At 36.8% G+C, this 22,593-nt stretch overlaps 1 protein-coding gene across 1 annotated transcript in view; it reads left to right on the top strand.

Moving 5' to 3' along the window:
• Positions 1 to 22,593, top strand: part of NUP54 (nucleoporin 54) — a 57,811-nt gene that overhangs the window by 1,731 nt on the left and 33,487 nt on the right. Inside the window, exons 2-8 of the mRNA XM_007949033.2 lie at positions 2,727 to 2,810; positions 2,906 to 3,055; positions 11,689 to 11,915; positions 13,683 to 13,870; positions 15,038 to 15,234; positions 17,179 to 17,233; positions 17,856 to 17,949. Coding sequence (XP_007947224.1) covers positions 2,727 to 2,810; positions 2,906 to 3,055; positions 11,689 to 11,915; positions 13,683 to 13,870; positions 15,038 to 15,234; positions 17,179 to 17,233; positions 17,856 to 17,949 — 995 coding nt within the window. The remainder of the gene's footprint in view (positions 1 to 2,726; positions 2,811 to 2,905; positions 3,056 to 11,688; positions 11,916 to 13,682; positions 13,871 to 15,037; positions 15,235 to 17,178; positions 17,234 to 17,855; positions 17,950 to 22,593) is intronic.

The following is a 22,593-nucleotide window of genomic DNA, read 5'->3' as shown; positions in this document are numbered from 1 at the left end:
CCGTAAAAGGAAGATGGAACAGTTCTACTTCCGTAAAGATTTACTGCCTCAGAAACCCAGTGGGAGTCGCTAAGAGTTGGAATTGACTTGATGGCAGTGAGTTTGGTTTGATTTTAGTACTTTACATACACATCCTATAGAAAAATCTTATTTTTCAGCTGCTCGTATATGAATTTATTGTCGATATTCTCTTACATTATGACACTTAGGCCCATGCCAATTATATGCACCTGGTAAACATTATTTATTCCTAAAAGCATATTTGGGAAGTCTGGATTTTGAACATTCACATATTACAGCACTGTGATTATCACCATAGGATTTGAATTGAAAACAGTTTGAAGAATATTTGAAAATTCAAAAGATAAAATAATCTATAATCATTAAGATATATTTGACATGATCACATGTCATGTCTTGGTATGTTTACTGTTCTTTGTTTGCTTAAAATTGGCACTGGGTAACACATTTTGTGTTTCTGAATAAAGCCGCCCAGCTCATAATTCAACAATGATAAATAAAACTGTTGGTATTTGCTTGATTTCATTGTTCATTTAGTGTTATCTCTGTTAAATTTTGAATTGGGATAATGTAACTGTGCTTTCACTACTTTTATATAGTTAATTAACTTAGCCTTTAACAAAGGGCTGATAGATATTGTTTGTTTTTTCATATTGTACCCTTGCAGAGCCACTATTACTATACTCTTGGTACCATGGAACATAATAGGATACTAATATTTTTATTGTGTAGCCTGTTCAGAATGTATCTTAGTTATTCAGTGGAAGTGAGGAATAATGAAAAAGAACAATGCTTAGTACTTTAGATGGTTTTTATCAAAATGTTTATAGTTTTCAGTATTGCAGTAGAACCTACAAGTAAAGAAGTGTTCCTGGGTGGCACAAATGGACATAAGTGGAAAGAATGGAAGTTTGAACCTACCCAGAGTTACCTCTAAGTAAGGCCTGGCAATCTGTTTTCAGAAGGTCACAGCCTTGAAAACCCTATGGTGTAGTTCTGCTCTGTACACATAGGGTCGCTATGAGTCAGAATTGATGCAAAGGCAGCAAACATCAACATACAATATGCAGTGTACTCTTAAGATTAGTTTTACAAAACAGTATTATAAGATCTACTATCACAGGGATTTTTTCTTGTTGTATTTTTTATGTTACTGTGTTGATGTATCTTTGCACACCAGAAGTACATGAGTTTCAAGTTAGAATCTCAGAATACCTGCTCCATAACTCAGAGCATTAATGGTTCAAACATTTCTCTTGAAAGTCTGTTTTGGCATCACATTGGTAATGGGTTAAAACCTGAACAACCAAAAAGGCAGAAAACACAAATAAAACAGTTCTAGATTGACTAGCATTATGTTCATATGCAGCTGTCAAGTTATGGTCAGTTTTATCTCTAGATTTATCTAAAAATGAAATTCTTCTCTCTGTCAGAGTTGCCATACTGGTTCAGTGGCCTGCTGTAGCTCTTCTCACCTTCCCTGCCACTGCTTTCTACTTGTATGGCTTTTCTGTTTTTTTCCTTCAAGAAACACATTCCTGTTGTATAGAGTCAATATATTGGTATGTTTCCTTTGAAAAACTGCTGAGTTTCTAAGGAGATTTAAAAATGTAAGCTAAATAAATTAATTCACCAAAACAAAAGTTACAAACTGGCAATACAGTAGGCCATTGTGATAGATTTGCCTTACTATTGATAAGTTGACACACTATTTTAAAAACGTTTTAATTAGTTGCTAGGATTTAAAAATCAGAAAATTTCACATTGAAAAAAACCCAGAGTACCTATGTCTCTTGGTGTTGAGGGATGAGAATATATGACAGGAACTGGCATTAAGGAGCTCTGGTGGCGAAGTGGATACGACCTTGACTGCTAACCAGGTCAGTGGTTCATACCCATCATCTGCTTTGTGGAAGGAAGACAGGGCAGTCTACTTCTGTAAATATTTATAGCCTCAGAAACCCAATGGGGATTTCTATGAATCTGAATCGACTGGATGGCAGTGAGTTTGTTTGTTTAAAAAACTAACATTGCCCTACAGCAGTAATCTGCTAAAGTTTAAGAACTACTGCTGTTTTTTAGAACAAGGCTTAGGCTGTTCACTTTGAATAGCGTCATCACTCAGTAAAGATCCATCCTCTTTCATTCAATATTGTTATCACCCTGAATCCTATAGGCATTTGAATTTGTAACCCCTGCTTTAAAAGGACATACATAGTCATTTTAGAGCTTACTAAAGATTATAGCAATAGGTTTAATTCTGTTTCCTCTTTAATTGGAAGGTGGTATATGTTGCATTATGAAATTTCTTCATTAAATACTTAGTCTCTCATTTCTTGCAACATATTAGACTTCTTGATAAGTAAACCACTGCCCCACGTGGAGTTGGATCCAACTCTTAGTGACCTCTCCTTGGGTTTCAAAGCAGTATCACTGTGGAAGTAGATTGTCCAACCTTCTGTCCCAGGAGTGGGTGGTTGGTTTGAATCACCAGTCTTCTGGTTAGTAGTCAAATGCCTTAAGCACTATGCTTCTTGATAAGTAGTAGGTGGTGGTGTTTGTTTGTTTATTAATTGATGTTGAAAGTTAAGAAAGGAAAAATCAGCTCTTTATACATTGGCTTTATATGTAGTAGTTATAAGTAATTTGAAAAATAAATCACCTGTTATGTATACAAAGAATTCTATTTATAATTTTTTCATTAGGTGGGTTTGGAGGATTTGGGACAACATCTACAACAGCAGGTTCTGCATTCAGCTTTTCTGCTCCAACTAACACTGGCACTACTGGTAAGAGGCCATACTAAGTCATTTTTTGTAAGTAAATGAGATAAATGAGGCCAGATATATTTTTAAATTATGCAATTTCAATTTTTCATTGAAAGGACTTTTTGGTGGTACTCAGAACAAAGGTTTTGGATTTGGTACTGGTTTTGGCACAACAACAGGAACTAGTACTGGTTTAGGTACTGGTTTGGGAACTGGACTCGGATTTGGAGGATTTAATACACAACAGCAGCAGCAGCAGCAAACGAGTAAGTAAGCATCTGTTGTTTTACTGGTACTTCAAATATAAAGGCATAACAGTAGTATCCAACATTCTCGTGTGCTTTCTATATATAAAACAGTGTTTGAAATGCTTTAGTGGATTATCCTGTTTTAAAAAAGAATTATAAAAATGACTCTGGTGGTGTAGCGGTTAAGGCATTTGGCCATTCACCAGACGGTCGGAAGTTCGAGTTCTCCCATTACTCTAGGGAAGAAATTATCAGAGCCTACCCAAGGGCAGAGCATTTGCTTTTAGGAGCTCTGGTAGCATAGTGCCTGAGGCACTTGACTGCTAACCAGAAGACTGGCAGTTCAAACCTGCAAGCCATTCCTTGGAAGGAAGATTGGGCAGTATACTTCTGTAATGATACCACCCCAGAAACCCAAGGTGAGCTTATTATGAGTCGAATCAGACTCAACAGCAGTGAGTTTTTTGGACTGCCTATTAAAATCTGCTTTGTTTCCTTTTTCTTTGGTAACTTGATTGGCTAAAATTGTTGTTGTTGTTGTTGTTATGTGCCGTCGAGTCGGCCCCTACTCATAGCGACCCCTCCTTGGGTTTCCGAGGCAGTATCACTACGGAAGTAGGATTGCCCAACCTTCCTTCCGAGGAGTGGCTGGTGGGTAAAATTCGTAGTGTATTAAACATTGGTTTGAAGGATTCACAAAGCAAGAGGACTAAGATTATCAAATGATAGTCTTGGAATTATTTTTTCCGCTATCTCAGTCTCATCTTTTCTACTTTTCCTCCTGCAAAAGTACAAAGCTTGGAATGTCCAAGTAGTTAAAGAGTGGAAGGCAGCAGTGAGGAATTTTTTTCATTTCTTGAAATAAAGTCTCTTCAGCTGTATGCAGTTGCACTTATTTTTGTTAGGAAAAATAGGAATTTGTGTTTAATGCTATTCATTTGCGAAATAAAAAGGGCTCATTCAGTTATGTGGTAGCCATGTACTGAGTGTCTAGTATATATCAGATATTTGATATATGAAGTTGAAAAGCATGATTCCTGCTCATAGTAAGAAAGGAGATAGAATGACAAAATCCAATTTTGTGTGTGTGTGTGTGTTTAAAAATGAAAGCACTAAAATAGAACTCCATACAAGGTGCTGTGGAACATAGAGGAAGAGCTGAATCTTGAAGGATGCCTTAGACATTAGCCAGTTGGATGAAGTCAGAAAAGGGTATTCCAGGCATAGAGGGCAGCCCTGATGAAGGTATGGCTGCATGACATGCCATAATGAATTTGGGACCTGCAACTAGTTGAATACAATTTCAGAGCATAAATGACCTCAAGGCGAATAGCAAGAGTGAGGTTGGAGAGATAGATGTAAAATGAATCATAAGAGGCCTTATATGTTTTATTGTTGTTATTATTGTTAGGTGCCATCAAGTAGGTTCTGATTCACAGCACTACTGTGTACAACACAGCGAAACAATGCCTGCCTGGTCCTGCACCATCCTCATAATCCCTGTTGTGCTTGAGACCATTGTTGTAGCCACTGTGTCAACCCATCTTGTTGAGAGTCTTCTCCTTTTTTTGCTAACCAACTACTTTACCAAGCATGATATCTTTCTTCATGGAATGGTCCCTTCTGACATGCCCAAAGTACGTGAGACAAAGTCTGGCCTTTCTGGCTTCCAAGGAGCATTCCAGCTGCAGTTCTTCAGGGACAGATTTGTTTGTTGTTCTGGCAGTCCATGGTATTTTCAATATTCTTTGCCAATACCACATTCACAATTCACAACATCAACTAACTCTTCTTCACTCTTCTTATTCATTATCCAGCTTTCATATGCATATGAGGTTATTGAAATTACCATGGCTTGGGTTAGGTGCACCTTAGTCTTCAAAGTGACATCTTTGGTCTTTAGCCCTTTAAAGAGGTCTTCTGCAGCAGATTTTCTCAGGGCAATATGACATCTGATTTCTTGACTTTTGCTTCCATGGATATTGATTGTGGATCTAAAAAAACAAAATCCTGACAACTTCATTCTTTCCTCTATTTATTGTGATGTTGCTTATTGGTGCAGCTGTGAGGATTTTTGTTTTCTTTATATTGAGGTGTAATCCATACAGAAGACTGTGGCCTTTGATCTGCATCAGTAAGTGCTTCAAATCATATTCCCTTTCAGCATGTAAGGTTGTGTCATTTGCATGTTGAAGGTGGCCAGTGAGTCTTCCTCTAATCCTGATGCCATGTTCTTCTTCATATAGTCCAGCTTCTTGGATTATTTGCTCAGCATACAGATTGAGTAAGTATGGTGAAAGGATACAACCCTTATGCACACCCTTCCTGATTTTAAACCATGCCATATCCCCTTGTTCTGTTTGAACAGCAGCCCCATGCTCTATGTACAGGTTCCTCATATGCACAATTAAGTATTCTGGAATTTCCATTTTTTACAGTGTTATCCAGAATTTGTTATAATCCGCATGGTCAAATGCCTTTGCATAGTCAATAAAAGACAGGTAAACATCTTTCTGGTATTCGTTGCTTTCAGCTGAGATGCATCTGACATCAGCAATGATATCCCTCATTCCATGTTGTTGTTGTTAAGTGCTGTCGAGTAGATAAAGCAAATGAAAAAGGGATTAAATAAAAGCTGAATTGAAGATTTCAAAAGGCTGCTCGAGAAGACAAAGTGAAATGTTACAATGAAAAGTGCAAAGACCTGGAATTAGAAAACCAAAAGAGAAGAACACGCTCAACATTTTTCAAGCTGAAAGGCCTAAAGAAAATATTCAAGCCTCAAATTGCAATATTGAAAGATTCTAAGGGCACAATACTGAATGATGCAGGAAACATCAAAAGAAGATGGAAGGAATACACAGTCACTGTACAAAAAAGAATTGGTTGACATTCAGGCATTTCAGGAGGTAGCATATGATCAAGAGTCAATGTGCTATCAAGGAAGAAGTCCAAGCTGCACTGAAGGAATTGGTGAAAAACAAGGCTCCAGGAATTGACACAGTACCCATTGAGATACAAACAGATGCAATGCTGGAGGCACTTATTCGTTTATGCCAAGAAATTTGGAAGACAACTTCCTTGCCAAGTGACTGGAAGAGATCCATAATTGTAGTCATTCCAAAGGTGATCCAACAGAATGTGGAAACTATCGAACAATATCATTAATATCACATGCAAGTAAAATTTTGCTGAAGATAATTCAAAAACGGTTGCAGCAGTATAGCGACATGGAACTTCCAGAAATTCAGGCTGGATTCAGAAGAGGACATGGAATGAGAGATACCATTGCTGATGTCAGATGGATCTTGGTTGAAAGCAAAAAATACCAGAAATACCTGTGCTTTATTGACTGTACAAAGGCATTCAACTGGGTGGATAATAAAAGAATTAAGGATAACATTGTGAAGAATGGGAATTCTAGATCACCTAATTGTAGTCATGAGGAACCTGTACTTAGACCAAGAGGACTAACAGAGCAAGGGGATACTGCAGAATTTAAAATTAAGAAAGCTATGTGTCAGGGTTGTATCCTTTCACCATACTTACTCAGTCTTGGCAAATAATCCGAGAAGCTGGACTGTATGAAGAAGACTGTGGCATCAGGATTGGAGAAGGACTCATTAACAACTTAAAGTATGCAGATGACACAGGCTTGCTTACTGAAAGCAAAGAGGACTTGAAGCACTTACTGATGAAGATCAAAGTCTTTGGTTACACCTCAACATAAAGAAAACAAAAATCCTCACAGCTGGACCAACAAGCATCATCACAGTAAATGGAGAAAAGATTGAAGTTGTCAAAGATTTCTTTTTATTTGGATCCACTATCAGTACCCATGGAAGCAGCAGACAAATCAGAGGCTGTTTTGCACTGGGCAGATCTGCTGCAAAAGACCTCTGTAAAGTGGTAAAAAGCCAAAATGTCACTTTGAAGACTAAGGTGCACCTGACCCAAGCCATGGTATTTTTCAATAGCCTTATGTGCATGTGAAAGTTGGATAATGAATAAAGAAGACCCAAGAATTGATGCATTTGAATTATGTTGTTGATGAAGAATACTGAAAATACCATGGACTGCCAGAAGGAAAAAACAAATCTGTCTTGGAAGAAACTCAGCCAGAATGCTCCTTAGAAGCGAGAATGGCCAGACTTTCTCTCACGTACTTTGGTCATGTTGTCAGAAGGGACCAGTCCCTGCAGATGGATATCATGCTTGGTAAAGTAGAGGGTCAGTGAAAAAGGGGAAGACACTCAACGAGATGGATTAACACAGTGACTCTAATGATGGGCTCCAGCATAGCAAGGATTGTGAGGATTGTGCATGACCAGGCAGTGTTTCCTTCTGTTGTGCATAGGGTTGCTAAGAGTTAGAGTTGACTCAATGGCACCTAACAACAGCAACAACAAACATTGACTTAAGTGAGACAGGAAAATGATCAGATTTTTACAAGTAACTCTGAAGGATGGATTATATGTTGGCTAGAATGGAGGCTGGGACACTGCTTCTGAACCTGTTGCCATAATCTAAGCAGAAATAGTGAAGACTTAAATTAAGGTAGTGGCAGTCAGAAGTAAAGAGCGAAATCAGGGCATGTGTTTGTGAGAGATTTAAATTGTAGAATTAGTAAAAATGGCTAGATAAAAGAGAAGAACAAGGCAGGTATTGTGGGCTCCTAGATGGTATGAAAATATCAAAGCAAGAGTAGGTGTTGATACTGCAGTAGGTAGGTAAAGATTTTTGCTAACTCAAAAACCAAGCTCACTGCCATTGAGTTGATTCCGACTCATAGTGACCCTATAGGACAGGGTAGAACTGCCCCATGGGGTTTCCAAAGCTGTAAATCTTTATAGAAACAGACTACCCCACCTTTCTCCCACAAATTGGCAGGTGAGTTTGAACCACTGACCTTTTGTTAGCATACTGCTTTAACCACAATGCCAGCAGACCTCTTTGAGATGGGTATGAGCTCAGGAGAAACAGATATGAAAGCTATCTGAATTTAGATAGTATTTGAAGCAATAGACTTGGCTGGCATCATTTAGAAGACTTGATTCCAGAATAAATGGAGAAGAGGAGTGGAACAGAACTCTTAGAAGCACTAACATTTTAAAATAAATAGGTAGAGGAAGGGAAGCTCATTTCTTGCTACCATTTCTTACCCCCAAGCCAAGGAGGATATTGACCCCAAAATGTTGAACTCCGTGCTTAAGACCAACACGCACCCGCATCCATGAAGGGACATATGCACCTCATACTTATTTGCTCCCTTCTGTCAGCGACATCTATACCTGTCTCCATTAGCAATGCCTATGAATCAAGAAGAAAAAACACATTTAGTTTTCCATTCAACTACCAGGTGTCCCTTCTAAGCACAACTACTGAAAGGCCAGTATCTTTCAAAAAACAAAAAATAAAGATACTAATAATTGTTGGGTTTCAGTCATCTGTTCCTCTGTTCATAGTCCCCTGATAGTGCTCAAGGGAAGCTCCCTGTGTAATCCATTTTCTACTGTGATCATTCCTCTAGCACTGTGGACTTCATTGCTTCTGACTTATCCCCCCATTTTACTTCCTTCCCAGACCCTTCCATTGTGCCCACTGGAATTCCTGCTCCATAATTAGCAAACTCCCACATATTCTTAGTCTCTTCTAAATATTCCTTCTACCCTTTTCCTTGACTGAAACATGTATCATTCCTCAGTAATTCTTTCTCTATAGCCCACTCAGGCAAATGCCAGCTCATTAATAACCTAATTTGTTGTAAGGACTCTAATTTGCCAGATTGTGGAGCCATTACTTTATTTTTTGCAGTGTAGTTATAATATTTTATGAAAATATCCCTTTAGTTAGTTATAATATAAAAATTTTTTTCATAAGCCCAGCTGACGTGTATCAGTATAGTTATAAGGCTAACTTTATGCTAATTTATCTTTTGAACTTTCAGTGTGCCCCAGTCAGAACTGTCATTACTACTCAATTATAATGACACTTAAAATCACGTGGTTTTGTCTCACCCACTATACCAAAAAAAAATAAAAACACTCACTGCCTTCGAGTTGATTCCACCTCATAGCAATCCCTCCTTCGGCTTCTGAGGCAGTATCTCTAAAGTAGATTACCCAGTCTTCCTTCCGAGGAGTGGCTGGTGGGTTTGAACTGCCAGCCTTGTAGTTAGCAGTCAAGTGCTGTAGGCACTATGCCTCCAGAGCTCTGCCTGCAATGGTTTTCTTTGCTGCAGTGTGGTTTTTGTTTGTTTGTTTAATTTTTATTGTGATTTGAGTGAAAGTTTACAGAGCAAATTCATTTTCCATACACAGTTTGTACACATTTTGTCTCATTACATTGACTGCAGTTCCCCACAGTATGACAGATCTTCCTACTTCTTCCCCACATTACTTTATTTTTAAAACTCCTACTTGTTTGAGATGCTTGTTTGAGGTGGCTATACCATCTCTGATACTTCTAATCTCAATGATCTGCTGATTTCCTAGACTGTACCTCTTACTCACTGAAAACCGATATTGGCTCTTAGTCTTGCTTTTCTTCCCAACTCTTGCCATCAGTCTGAATTGCATTTGCATGGCTATGTACCTAGTCATTCCCTCTCCCTTAGACCTTTTCTATTTTACTTTAGCTACCTTTAACCTGGACATTGGTAACATCCAAAACTATATAAATTCCAAAGTCACTGACTTAAACATCCCACAATATACTCTCTTTTAGCTTGCTTTTTCAGCTACCTCCATTATGAACCAAACCAAACCAAACTCATTGCCGTCGAGTTGGATCTGACTCATAGCGACCCCTCCTTGGGTTTCCAAGGTAGTATCACTAGGGAAGTAGATTGCCCAACCTTCCTTCCAGGAGTGGCTGGTGGGTTTGAACTTCCAGCCTTCTGGTTAGCAGTCAAATGCCTTCTTAAACATCATCATGATTATTAGAACACTAACATTTTTACTCTTTCTGTCAGCTCCTTCCTGTCTTCACTGCTCTCTAACTAGTTTAGATTCCATGGCCTTTCATTTTAGGTACTTTTGCCAGTATGCTGAACTAACTTGTTCTTGAATTGCATTTGCTTGAGGGGGGCGGTGATCCCCAAGCCCAACAGACTACCCAGATGCTGCTGAAGATCACACAATAGACAATGGGTGGTACCTCTATAAATTCTTGATCACCAACCTTAGGGCCTCAACATTTGCTGGTAATCTTGCAGAGTTTCTATTTTCAACTTACGCTCCAACTTACTGTAACAGTTATTTTAAACACATTTTCAAATCTCAGAATTCTATGTTCTTACTTCTAGCTGATGGCTTTAACCCCTACATCATAGAGAAAATAGTATTTAGTTACAATTTCCTTCCACTTCCTATCACCAAATCTATTTACCTACCTCCGTCTCTACCCTTCCTTGATCTCATGCCTTCCAAACTATTCTGGATCTCATAACCTCCTGCTTTCTAAGGACCTTTGTGCTGTTTATTATTCCTCTGGTCCTCCCTTGTACTCCCCAGTAACTTCAGCATCTCTTCTCAATCTATATTTCTCTTCTATATTTCTCATCCACAGTCAGTAACAACAACAAAAACATATCTTAATCTTATCTGACTTCAGCTACCACTCTTTCGCCTCTTCTGTACAAACTACTTGAAATTGTTATAAAAGAGTTGGAGTCTCCTATTACTGTTTCCTATTACCTCTTAACCCACACTAATCTGGTTTCTAGTCTTTTCATGTGCAGTTACAGTTTTTTAATTATGGAAAATTGTAACACACAAAAATAGAGTGATAAAATGAACCCCTATTTATGTCCACCAAATAGATTCAATAAAAGTCAGGATTTGCCACATTTGCTTTATCTCCTTTTTCCTTTTCTTTTTTATTGCTCAATTACCTTAAAGCAAATCCCAAACATTATGTCATCTCACCACTGCCTTACTTTTTAAAATGTGGACATTATTCCAACCAATAATTAATAATAATTCCTTGGTATTATTTAATACCCAGTCTATAATCAAATATCATATGTATATATAAAAAATGTTTTAGTTCAAATCATGATTCAGTTAAGGTCTGTACATTCATTTGTATGTTATGTCTCTTAAATTCCTTTATGATTTCTTTTTTTCTCCCCATGAATTGTCACAGAAACTTGGCCAGTTGTCTTGTGCAGTGTCTCCATCCTGTACTTACTCTGTTTGCTTCCTTGTAACATTGTTTAACTTTATTGCCTATTATTTTTGATAAAGAAGTTTGCTTTGGGGACTTGATTTGATTCAGATTTGTTTTGTTTTGTTTTTGCAAGAGTGCTTTGTAGGTAGTGCTGTGCATATCATATTGTATCACATTTGGAGGCTGTCCTACTTTTAATAATACTAAGATTGATTGGTGGGTTTACTTGGTAACAATGTTTCCCTTTCTTGAAAGTTCCCCATTATACTTACTTGTTCTCTTCTACTGGCAACAGCTATACCTTAATCTCGTTGGCAGAAACAACTATACCTTAATCTCGTTGGCAGAGTTCTTTGCCACACAGGGTATCATGTTCTTAGGTTCTTAGAAATAGGACCATTATTCTGCCTGCCACACCTAGCATTGGAATTTATTTAAGTTTTGTTTTTTGAAATACTAATTTTTGGGTGCATTTTTAGCATTAGGTGGTCTCTTCAGTCAACCTACACAAGCTCCTACCCAATCCAACCAGCTAATACATACAGCAAGTGCTCTTTCTGCGCCAACTTTATTGGGAGATGAGAGAGATGCTATTTTGGCCAAGTGGAATCAACTGCAGGCCTTTTGGGGAACAGGAAAAGGATATTTTAACAATAACATTGCACCCGTGGAATTCACCCAAGAAAACCCCTTTTGCCGATTTAAGGTATTCTGCTCTTGATCTTGTTTTGAAGAATGATATGCGAAAGAGAGTATATTTACACTAAAATAATATCAAGAACACAGTTGCTTGGCTCTCAGTAGTCTTTGATATGGTACAATTACACTTTAATTTTTTTTTTTAATTATAAAATTCAAGTAAATTCCTGTGTATGTATGATTAAAGGTGATCAGAATATGGTCTCAGGAAAGTATGACTAGAATATAATTTATAACTGAGGAAAAAATGCTGACTGAGTGTATTAGTCTGGTTGGAACCTTTAAGAGGAGACCAAACACTAGAATTTAGTGGTATCCTTCTAATGTTGTCCAAGAAGTACACCCTAACCAGCAGATACCTGTTTTGCAGATATCAGTTATCTGTTCTGCTTGACAGATAAAACATATTGTCACTATTATAGCTGGATACCAAAGCCATTAAAATAATATAAATCCATTTTGTTTGTTCTGATTCCTTTCCTACCAAACAGCCTTGCCTTAAATTTGATTACCTAGACAATCTGTTCATCAGCCAGTGAAAGTATTCATTCAGGTCAATTTGACAGTATATTTGTTTATAAATTAATGAATTGAAATCTAGTTTATACTTCTTCCTATTGTGACTTTTGTTGGCTTTTGTCAGTTTCTTGAGCCTAATCAGTGTGTACATAATCTTTGAAACTGCAAAGCTGAGGGATCTGATCCTTGAACATAGTTAAACAACAAAAAGTGGCTAGCTGCATTGTTATTTTATCACTCTAAAACAAATAAACAGTGTAACCTTTGAGTGCCATAGTTGGATTTTAATACTTTTTGTTTACTAAGATATAGAATAGGAGCTCTGGTAGCATAGTGCCTAAAGGTACTTGACTGCTAACTAGAAGGCTGGCAGTTCAAACCCACTAGCCACTCCTCAGAAGGAAGATGGGGCAATCTACTTCTGTTGTGATACTGCCTTGGAAACCCAAGGAGGGGTCGCTATGAGTCGGATCCAACTCGATGGCACGTAACAACAAAAACAACAAGAAGATATAAAATAGTAAATATAGGTTGACTATAACAACTTAAATACTTTTTTCTTAAAAATTGAGCTGTAACATACATATAGTAAAATGCATAATGTACACTAATCTAGAGTGAATTAAAACTTTTTTTAAGTTGAATATAAGCAGTGATAAAGAGATTAAAGGCTTTTGTGTGCCAGTTGTCTTTTGGATGTAGTTGACCATGTTTCATATTATGTAATAAACTAACCTGTTTCATAAAGTTTTGGATAACATGAAATTATAAAGACATTAGACTTTTTATAGTATCTGTAAGATGCTGGTGTTATTATTGTACTTTCAAGTATTTTTTTGTAAAGCACTTCTTTCTAGATCTAAAAAAATAAAAGATTCCATGAGTCAGATAAATAGTGAAGTAAATAATTTTAGTCTATGACTTTTGTTGTCATTATTATAATGACATGCAGAGTTGTCTCAGCATTGTTAAGCACTCAACAATAATGTATAGTAAAGTTTCTTGGGGAGAAAACGCTTTAGTTTTTCTCAGTAGGAGTGGAAATATTGATTTCACTGTATAGATTTATGTTATCCTTAGGTAAAATCATTTTTTAAAATTGTGTTATTTTCTAGGGCATGGAATCTTAGGAAGATTCATTATTACCTTTATAATCAGACATTTAAGCTGTTTTCCCTGTCTTACTAGACATTACACAGTTAATATTGAACACCTGATTAAAGATATCTCTCTTCATTTTTTTGTCATTCCACAGGCAGTAGGTTACAGTTGTATGCCCAATAATAAAGATGAAGATGGCCTAGTGGTTTTAGTTTTCAACAAAAAAGAAACAGATATTCGAAGCCAGCAACAGCAATTGGTAGAATCATTGCATAAAGTTTTAGGAGGAAATCAGACTCTTTCTGTAAATGTAGAGGGTATTAAAACATTGCCAGATGATCAGTAAGTATATATTGAGTATATTATTTATTTTTGTGTGCCTTGGTCCATTGAGAATAATCAATAATGGTTTATCACTGAGGTAGTGATTATTCAATATGTATGTTGTTGTTGTTATTTGCCGTCGAGTCGGCCCCGACTCATAGCAACCCCTCCTTGGGTTTCCGAGGCAGTATAACTACGGAAGTAGGATTGCCCAACCTTCCTTCCGAGGAGTGGCTGGTGGATTTGAACCGCCAGCCTTCTGGTTAGCAGTCAAGTGCCTTAGGCACTATGCTACCAGAGCAACATTTATTTAAAGCTTTTTCCTCCTCAATTTTAGATTTCTTAACTTAGATGCTAGTAATTTCCTGGATTTTTAATTCAGAAACAAGAGGAAACATTTATCATGACTGTGTGAAAACGGCCACAAAGATGTTGTTGGAAAATTTTAGGAGCCAGATCAGTTGACTATTCATGTTTATCTGTGGATAAATCTGATTGAATTTCCCTTGACCTATGTATAATTTTTCAGTCTTAGTGGTAGAGCATTTATTTTAGGATACTTAGTATTAAAAGAATTGTTATTAATGAGGTATAACTGAAATCAGATTTTATTTGGTCTTAATTGCAGTGAAGCAATTTATAAGCTTTAAGAGAATATCTGAGTCCAGGTAGCACAGTGGTTAAGTGTGGAACTGCTAACTGAAAGGTCAGTAGTTTGAACCCACCAGTCGCTCTGTGGGAGAAAGGTGGCAGTTTGCTTCTGTAAAGATTACAGCCTTGAAAACCCTGTGGGCAATTCTAATCTGTCCTGCAGGGTTGCTGTGAGCTGGAATCAACTTGACGGCAGCGGGTTTGGCTTTTGATTTGGTTAACAGAATCTCCAAAGTAATCCTTGGTTCTGAAGAAAATTAGTAATAATATTTTTAAAAACTTTGCAGTAAAGCAAGCCCTTTTACAACTTATGTTATTGCCTATTTCATTTTATTATATCATTTAAGTTGATTTATAAGTGACCATACCATTAAGTAAATGTTTCTTATGCAAGATTTAAGAAAAACTATTTTACCTGATATAGCCATTTCTGAAATTTAGCTCTTCATTGTTCTAAAGTCACATTCTTTGTTAATATTTTTGGCTAAGAGTTAATGTGCTCAATATTTTGTGACTTGGTTATTCTCCCCCCAGGACAGAAGTTGTTATTTATGTTGTTGAACGTTCTCCAAATGGTACTTCAAGAAGAGTTCCAGCTACAACACTATATGCCCATTTTGAGCAAGCCAATATAAAAACACAATTGCAGCAACTTGGTGTAACACTTTCTATGACTAGAACAGAACTTTCCCCTGCTCAGATCAAACAGCTTTTACAGAATCCTCCTGCTGGTATGTTTGTAGGGTCATAGAATTGAGAAAATTGAAGATTTACAAATCCCTACTCATTTTGGGAGGTGTTGATTGCTTGTCAGGTTAATAAAACCATTGTCAGCTTATGTGGCACATAGTTGTAGATATTTCCATTGTATACATCCATTCATATAGTTCTATTATGTAATTTCAAATAGTTTTATTATATTACTAATAGGAGTGTTAGAAATTTTGGAAAATTGTGAACTAAAGAAAAATGTACCTACCTGAGGTAATTCACTCTTAATATTTATTTTTTTCTAGTTAATCTCTTGTTTTAACTGACTATTCAAATAAAACTTGAATGTGTTCTCATTGTAAAAGATTCTAGACAGTAAAAGTATATTGTCTCTGGCAGATCTCCTTTATAAAACCTCTTCTTATGCCACTGTTCATAATTTGTGCTCTGTTATTCCTATTTGAGATTTTAAATACAAGCATGTGTGTTGTTATGTACCATCGAGTTGATTCCAACTCGTACTGACCTTATAGGACAGAGTAGAACTGTCCTGTAGAGTTTCCTAGGCTATGATCTTTACGAGAACATACCATCAGGTCTTTTCTTCCAAGGAGTAGCTGTTGAGTTTGAACCACTGACCTTTTGATTAGCAGGCTTTAACTTTTTAACTAAAGCAGGCTTTAACTGTGATTCCTTACATATACATGTAGATCCTTTAAAAAATGACCCTGCAGTGTATATTTATTGTAACTTGCCTTTGCACTTACCAGTATTCCTTCGTGCTTTCCCAGTTACTACATGAAAGTAAAGCTTACTGTTTTCTAAAAAAAAATTATGTAGTAGTAGTAGTAGTATTCTATGAATGTACCTTATCTAACCACTAAGTTGTTTCCAGCTTTTCATAATTACAATCTATGCTGTTAACATTCTTTTAAATATATCTTAGAACACATGAGTATGTATTTCTTTAGAATAGACCTCTGGTAATAACATTTTTTAGTCAAAGATTATGTAAATATATTGTTAGATACTGTAAAATTACTCTTTGTACAAAGTTCTACCAATTTACTTTCCTACCAGCAATGTGTGAGAGAATTCATTTTGCTTCAACTTGCCAACAATAGAGATTATTAGTCTTTTTAATTAGCAGTCTTGACCACTCTTAGGTCAAAAAATGAATATTTATTTTAAGTTGAATTTTCTTGCTTACTAGTACTCTATAGTTGTAGATATTTCCTTTCAATCTGCACTATTTTTTAGTTTTATTCATCCTAAAAAATCTGTACCAGAGTGTCAGTAGTTGGAATCTCACAATATATAGCTTTTCCAGAATGGTGTAATTTCTTTCTTTTTTTTTTTGGAGACCTAGGGTGTGTCAGCTCCATAGGGTTTTCTTTTTTTCTTTATCCCACTATGTGTATTCACCCACAAATTACTTTTACCTGACAACAACAATTATAGTTATGAGATTCCTCCATAGATAAATATGTACTTCTTACTCATTCATGACCATGTTTTTTTTTTTTTTTAGTGATTTACCCTCCCTGTCCCACCCATCCTTGGTAAACATCAAAGAATATTTCTTTTTATGTGAAAACCTTTTCTTGATGTTTTATTATAATAGTGATCTCATGTAATATTTGTCCTTTTGTTATTGACTAATTTCACTCAGCATAATGACCTCTAAGTTCATCCATGCTATGAGATGTTTCACAGACTCATCATTATTCTTTAGTGTTGGATAGTAGTGTTGTGTGTTTGTACCATAGTTTGTTGATTCAGTCCTCTGTTGATGGGCATTTAGTTTGTTTCTTAATATTTATTCTTAAAGTGTTCATATTTCACAGTCATTTTTCATTATGGCTTCTGGGTTTTTTGCCTTGCTGTAGGAAGGCATTTTCCATACAAATATAAATATGGAAGGTAATTTTTTTTATATAAAATGTATTTCTTCTTTATGGTAGGAGTTGATCCTATTATATGGGAACAAGCCAAGGTGGATAACCCTGATTCTGAAAAGTGAGTAAAACTTGATCTTGTAACACTTTGATATAAAACTAATATTTGCTACTAGGAAAGCAACGAAATACGAGTTATTCATTATTAGTCTTGCATTTGAAGCAAATTTATTTTCATTTCACTGTTTTTTAGAAAGTGTTGACTGGTGAGGTAAAGAAATCTGAGTATCAGTTCCTTAACTTGAATTGCATTTAACAGTGCATTTTTTTTTATTAGACTCATCTTAATCTGTACAATAGGAAGGTTGAAGAAAAACTCTGGTGTAACATTGCTGATTTTATGGTCATAGATCTGCCTAAAATCCTAGAAATGTAATGTGAAATTGTTGTTGTTGTTGTTGTTGTTAATGTGCCATTGAGTCAGACCCGACTCATAGCGACCCCTCCTTGGATTGCCGAGGCAGTATCACTATGGACGTAGATTGCCCAACTTTCCTTCCGAGGAGTGGCTGATGGATTTGAACCGCCAGCCTTCTGGTTAGCAGTCAAGTGCCTTAGGCACTATGCTACCAGAGCTCCTAATGTGAAATTATACAAATGTTATTGTTTATGAAAATCTTAAATTTTTGTATTTTGTAATAATAGGTTTAAGTTCTGACAGTTAACCATTTGAATTTCTTCAGATTAATTCCTGTGCCAATGGTGGGTTTCAAAGAACTTCTGCGAAGACTGAAAGTTCAGGATCAGATGACTAAGCAGCATCAGACCAGACTAGATGTAAGCATTTATCATTTCCTTCTCTGAGCATGGCAGTAGTAAGAAGTATTACAGACATTAGATTCTTTTTGCCATGTGTGCTACAGTTTTGTCTTACGGGGAAACAATAATATATACTGCAAATGAAAAATTACAGTTTTATACTGCTACCTTCTTTTTGGCAAAGCCTTTAAATCATATAAATCTGATTTGATATATTAGTGAATTTAGAATTTAAAATTGTTGGCTTAGCAAATTAATTAGACTGTTATTTCTAATTCCAGCAATAGAAAGCATGTGCTGTTTTCTTTATTAAGCGTTTTTATTTATGGAGCCTTATGAAAATGAAGGGTAGCTCTGGTGGCGTAGTGCCTAAGGCATTTGACTGCTAACCAGAAGGCTGGTGGTTCAAACCCACCAGTCACTCCCCGAAAGAAAGGTTGGGCAATCTACTTCTATTGTGATACCGCCTTGGAAACCCAAGGAGGGGTCGCGATGGGTTGTATCCAACTTGATGGCAGTGAGTTTTGTTTTTTTTTTTTTTTTTTAAAATGAAAGTGACCCTGGATGGCACTCACGGTCTATGGATAGAATTCAGTGGATCTGTGTGACCTTACATGAGAAAAAAAGTACATCTCTATTTTCACTAACCTCTAACAGAAATTTAACTTCTTCTGTTAAGAATGAAAGGAGCTCTGGTGCCACAGTGTTTCGCATTTAGCTGCTAACCATAAGGTTGGTGGTTCAAATCCACCAACTGCTCTGTGGGAAAAAGATGAAGCAGTCTGCTTCTGTGAAGATTTATAGCCTTGAAAACTCTATGAGGCAGTTCTACTCTGTCCTATAAGGTTACTCTCAGTTGGAATTGATTTGATGGCAGTAGATTTGTTTGTTGAATAGATAATTCTATCTGTTCTCACCTATGTACATATCTGGACCTACCTATATACCAATTTGCCTGTACCCATCCATATGGCCACCACTCATCTGTCAGTTTGTCATACTGTGGGGGCTTGTGTATTGTGAGGCTGGAGGCTATGCCACCAGTATTTCAGATAGCAGCAAGGTCACCCATGGTGGACAGGTTTCAGTGGAGTTTCCATATTAAGACAGACTCAGAAGAAAGAAGAGACCATCTATTTTTCAAAGAGCTGGCCAGTGAAAACCTTATGATTAGCAGTGAAACACTGATCTATTACTGGAAAACTTTATGAATAACTCAGCATAAAGATCGATATCCTAGGACACAGCGGCTGCAACAATGGGCTCAGGTACAGCAAGGATTGTGAGGATGGTGCATGACCAGGTAGTGTTTAGTTCTGTTGTACATAGCGTCGCTATGAGTTAGAGCCGACTTGATGGCACCTAACAACATCCATATGTACTCAAATGCTCATTTTTTACTTTGGTTGTCCTGTTGTCACTGCATCCTCTATGATTAAAGGCTTATGAAGGTCACCTCCAAATTCTCTTAGGTAGAATTCCAGATGAGATACACATTCAGATTCTGTTTGAGTAATGAAAAGCTTACTATTTTATTGAGCAGTCCATTCATTGTTGACCAGCTCTGTTTAATACAAATTATCTTTCTTTCATTGATTCAGTATCTGACTTGCTATAATTTATACCCATTTCTCTGATACTGTAAATAATCACTGTGCTTCCTATGATAGCCCTATAGATACTTGAATATCATCATCGTTATTTTTAGTATTTTCTTCTCTGTCTAATAATTCCTAGCTTGGATTCTCAGGTGACATGGTTTCCAGATCCTTCACTATCTTAGGCAAGACATGCTGAATTTATCAGCATCACTTTTATTAAAAAAAAATTGTGATGTGGGTGAAAGTTTACAGAGTAAATTCATTTTCCATGCAGCAGTTCATACACATTTTGTTTCTTGATACTGACTGCAGTTCAGTGTAACAGCTCTCTTCCCACTTCCTCCCTGTAGTAACCTCTTCCTTGTGTCCTTCTTTCTTATGCATTCCTGCCCCCGAGCTGTCTCGCTGTGCAAATACTGCCCTTCTGTTCTCCCATGATTGATTGTTCTAAGGAGTGTATCTACCTAATGTAAATATTGACCCTATATGCTTGTCTTTTGCTTGGCTGGAAGCCACAGGAGTGAGTCTTGGGAGTCTCACTAGGCTCTATCAGAGTGGTAAACCTGGTCTTTTTTTTTTTTTTTTTTAATGATATTGAGTTTTGTTCCAAGTTTTTCTCCCCCTCTATGCAGGATCTCCTGCACCGATCCCTTTCTGAGTGAGTGGTTGATAGTGGTAGCCAGGCACCATCTAGTTCTTCTGGTCTTACTGTCATATAGACTGAGGGTCACATGGTCTACTAGTCCATTGGACTAATTGTTTCTGTGCTTCTTTGGTATTCTTCTTCTTTGCTCCAGATGAGGAGAGACCCATCGTTGCATCTGGATGGCCACTTGTAAGCTTTTAAGACTCCAGTCACTACTCACCAAAGTAGGATGAGGAACAATGTTTTTGTATAGTATGTTATGCCATTTGAGTTTGATGTCCCCAGCGACCATAGGTACTGAGCCCACAGGTCCAGCTACTCACTTCCTCAGTGTGGTTGATTGTGGCCATGAAGTTATCATAACTTTGCCCTTTGGTAGCTCTGTTGCATATTTGGACATTATTACAGCATATACAAATGCTTCTGTAAAAATATCATCTGCCAACCTTATGTATGGTCATGGGTATATTCCCTTTTACCTAGATATAACATAATCATTCAGCCTGTCTTCCCATCTGTCTACCCATAAATTAATGTTTGTTACCACTGACAACACAGCATTATATATGTAAAAAGGGTTTATCTTTGTTGTCTGTACCTCTTGTATACCTTGCTATGTCTTCCTCTTCCTCAGGGCCACCATGTTGATCACTAATTTTTGGTACATTGCCTTTCCCTTCACCAAAATTAGTACTTGTCCCTCTCCTCCCCTCTTATCCCTGGTAACCAACAGAGAAAGTTTCCTTCCATATATAAACCTTTCCTTGACTTTTAACAATAGTGAACTAATATAATATTTGTCCTTCTGTGATTGAGTTATTTCACTCAACATAATGTCCTCCAAGTTCATCCACATTATGCATTGTTTTGCAGATTCTACATTATTCTTCAGTATTGCATAGTCTTGCATTTTGTGTATGTACCATATTTCGGTTATCCATTCTTCTGTTGATGGGCACTTAGGTTGTTTCCATCTCTTTGCTATTGTGAATAGTGCTTTGATTAACATGAATGTGCATGTATTTGTTTGTGTCCTGGCTCTCACTTCTTTAGGATATATACCTAGTAAGGCACTTGACTGCTAATCAGAAGGCTGGCAGTTCAAACCCACCAGCCGCTCCTCAGAAGGAAGTTTGGGCAATCTACTTCTGTAGTGATACAGCCTCAGAAACCCAAGGAGGGGTCACTATGAGTCAGGTCCGGCTCGATGGCACATAACAACAATCACAGATGGGATTGCTAGATCAAATGGTATTTCTAATCCCAGCTTTTCAAGGAATCACCATACTGATTTCCATAGCAGTTGTATTATTTTACAGTCCTACTAGCAGTGTATGAGAGTCCCAGTTTCTCTACATCTATGCCAGCATTTGTTATTTTCTGTGTTGTTGAACTTTGTTATTAGTACTCAAGTGAGATGGTTATCTCATTGTTGTTTTGATTTGCATCTCTCTGATGGCTAATGATCGTGAACATTTCTTCATATGTTTGTTGGCCGCCTGAGTATCTTTGGTGAAGTGTCTATTCATATCTTCTGTCCATTTTTTAATTAGATTGTTTGTCTTTTTGATGTTGAGGTATTGGTAAATTTCAGACATAAGTCCCTTGTCAGTATGTTATTGCTGAATATTTTTTTCCAATCTGTAGGTTCTCTTTTTACCCTTTAGGTTAAGTCTTTTGAAGCACATAAAAATTTAATTTTTAGAAGGTCCCAATCATCTAGCTTATCTTCTGCTGTTTGTGCATTCTATGTTACGCTTAATAGTCTATGCCATAAATAGCTCCTGTAAGTTTGCCCCTATTTTTTCCTTGATGAACTTCATAGTGTTAGATTTCACATTTAAGTCTTTGATCCATCTGGAGTTAGTTTTTGTGTATGGTGTGAGGTATAGATCTGGTTTCATTTTTCTACAAATGGATAACCAGTTTTGCTAGCACCATTTGTTGAAGAGATTATTTCTTCCTCATTTAATGAGTTTTGACCCTTTGTCAAAGATCAACTGACCATAGGTTGATGGATCTATATCTGGAATCTCAATTCTATTCCACTGGTCAATGTGTCTTTCATTGTACCAGTACCAAGCTATTTTGACAGCTGTGGCTGTACAGGTTTTGAGATCTGGGAGTCTGAGACCTCCTACTCTCTTCTTCAGTAGTGCTTTGCTTATCTGAGGTCTCTTTCCTTTCCATATAAAATTAGTGATTGTTTTTTCTATATCCTTAAAGAATGTTGATGGGATCTTGATTGGGATTGTGTTGAATGTATAGATTGCTTTGGGTAGTATTGACATTTTCACAGTGTTCAATCTTCCTATCCACAAGCATGGTATGTTCTTCCATTTATGTAGATCTCTTACAGTTTCTTTTTTTTTTTTATTAGGATTTGGGTGAAAATTTACAGAGTAAATTCACTTT

The sequence above is a fragment of the Orycteropus afer genome, unplaced genomic scaffold (assembly GCF_000298275.1).
Source record: "Orycteropus afer afer isolate SDZICR_OR568_19922 unplaced genomic scaffold, OryAfe1.0 scaffold00235, whole genome shotgun sequence".
Taxonomy (NCBI): Eukaryota; Metazoa; Chordata; class Mammalia; order Tubulidentata; family Orycteropodidae; genus Orycteropus; species Orycteropus afer.
The sequence above is the reverse complement of the archived record's forward strand: the minus strand, read 5'-3'. Positions and strand labels throughout refer to the sequence as shown.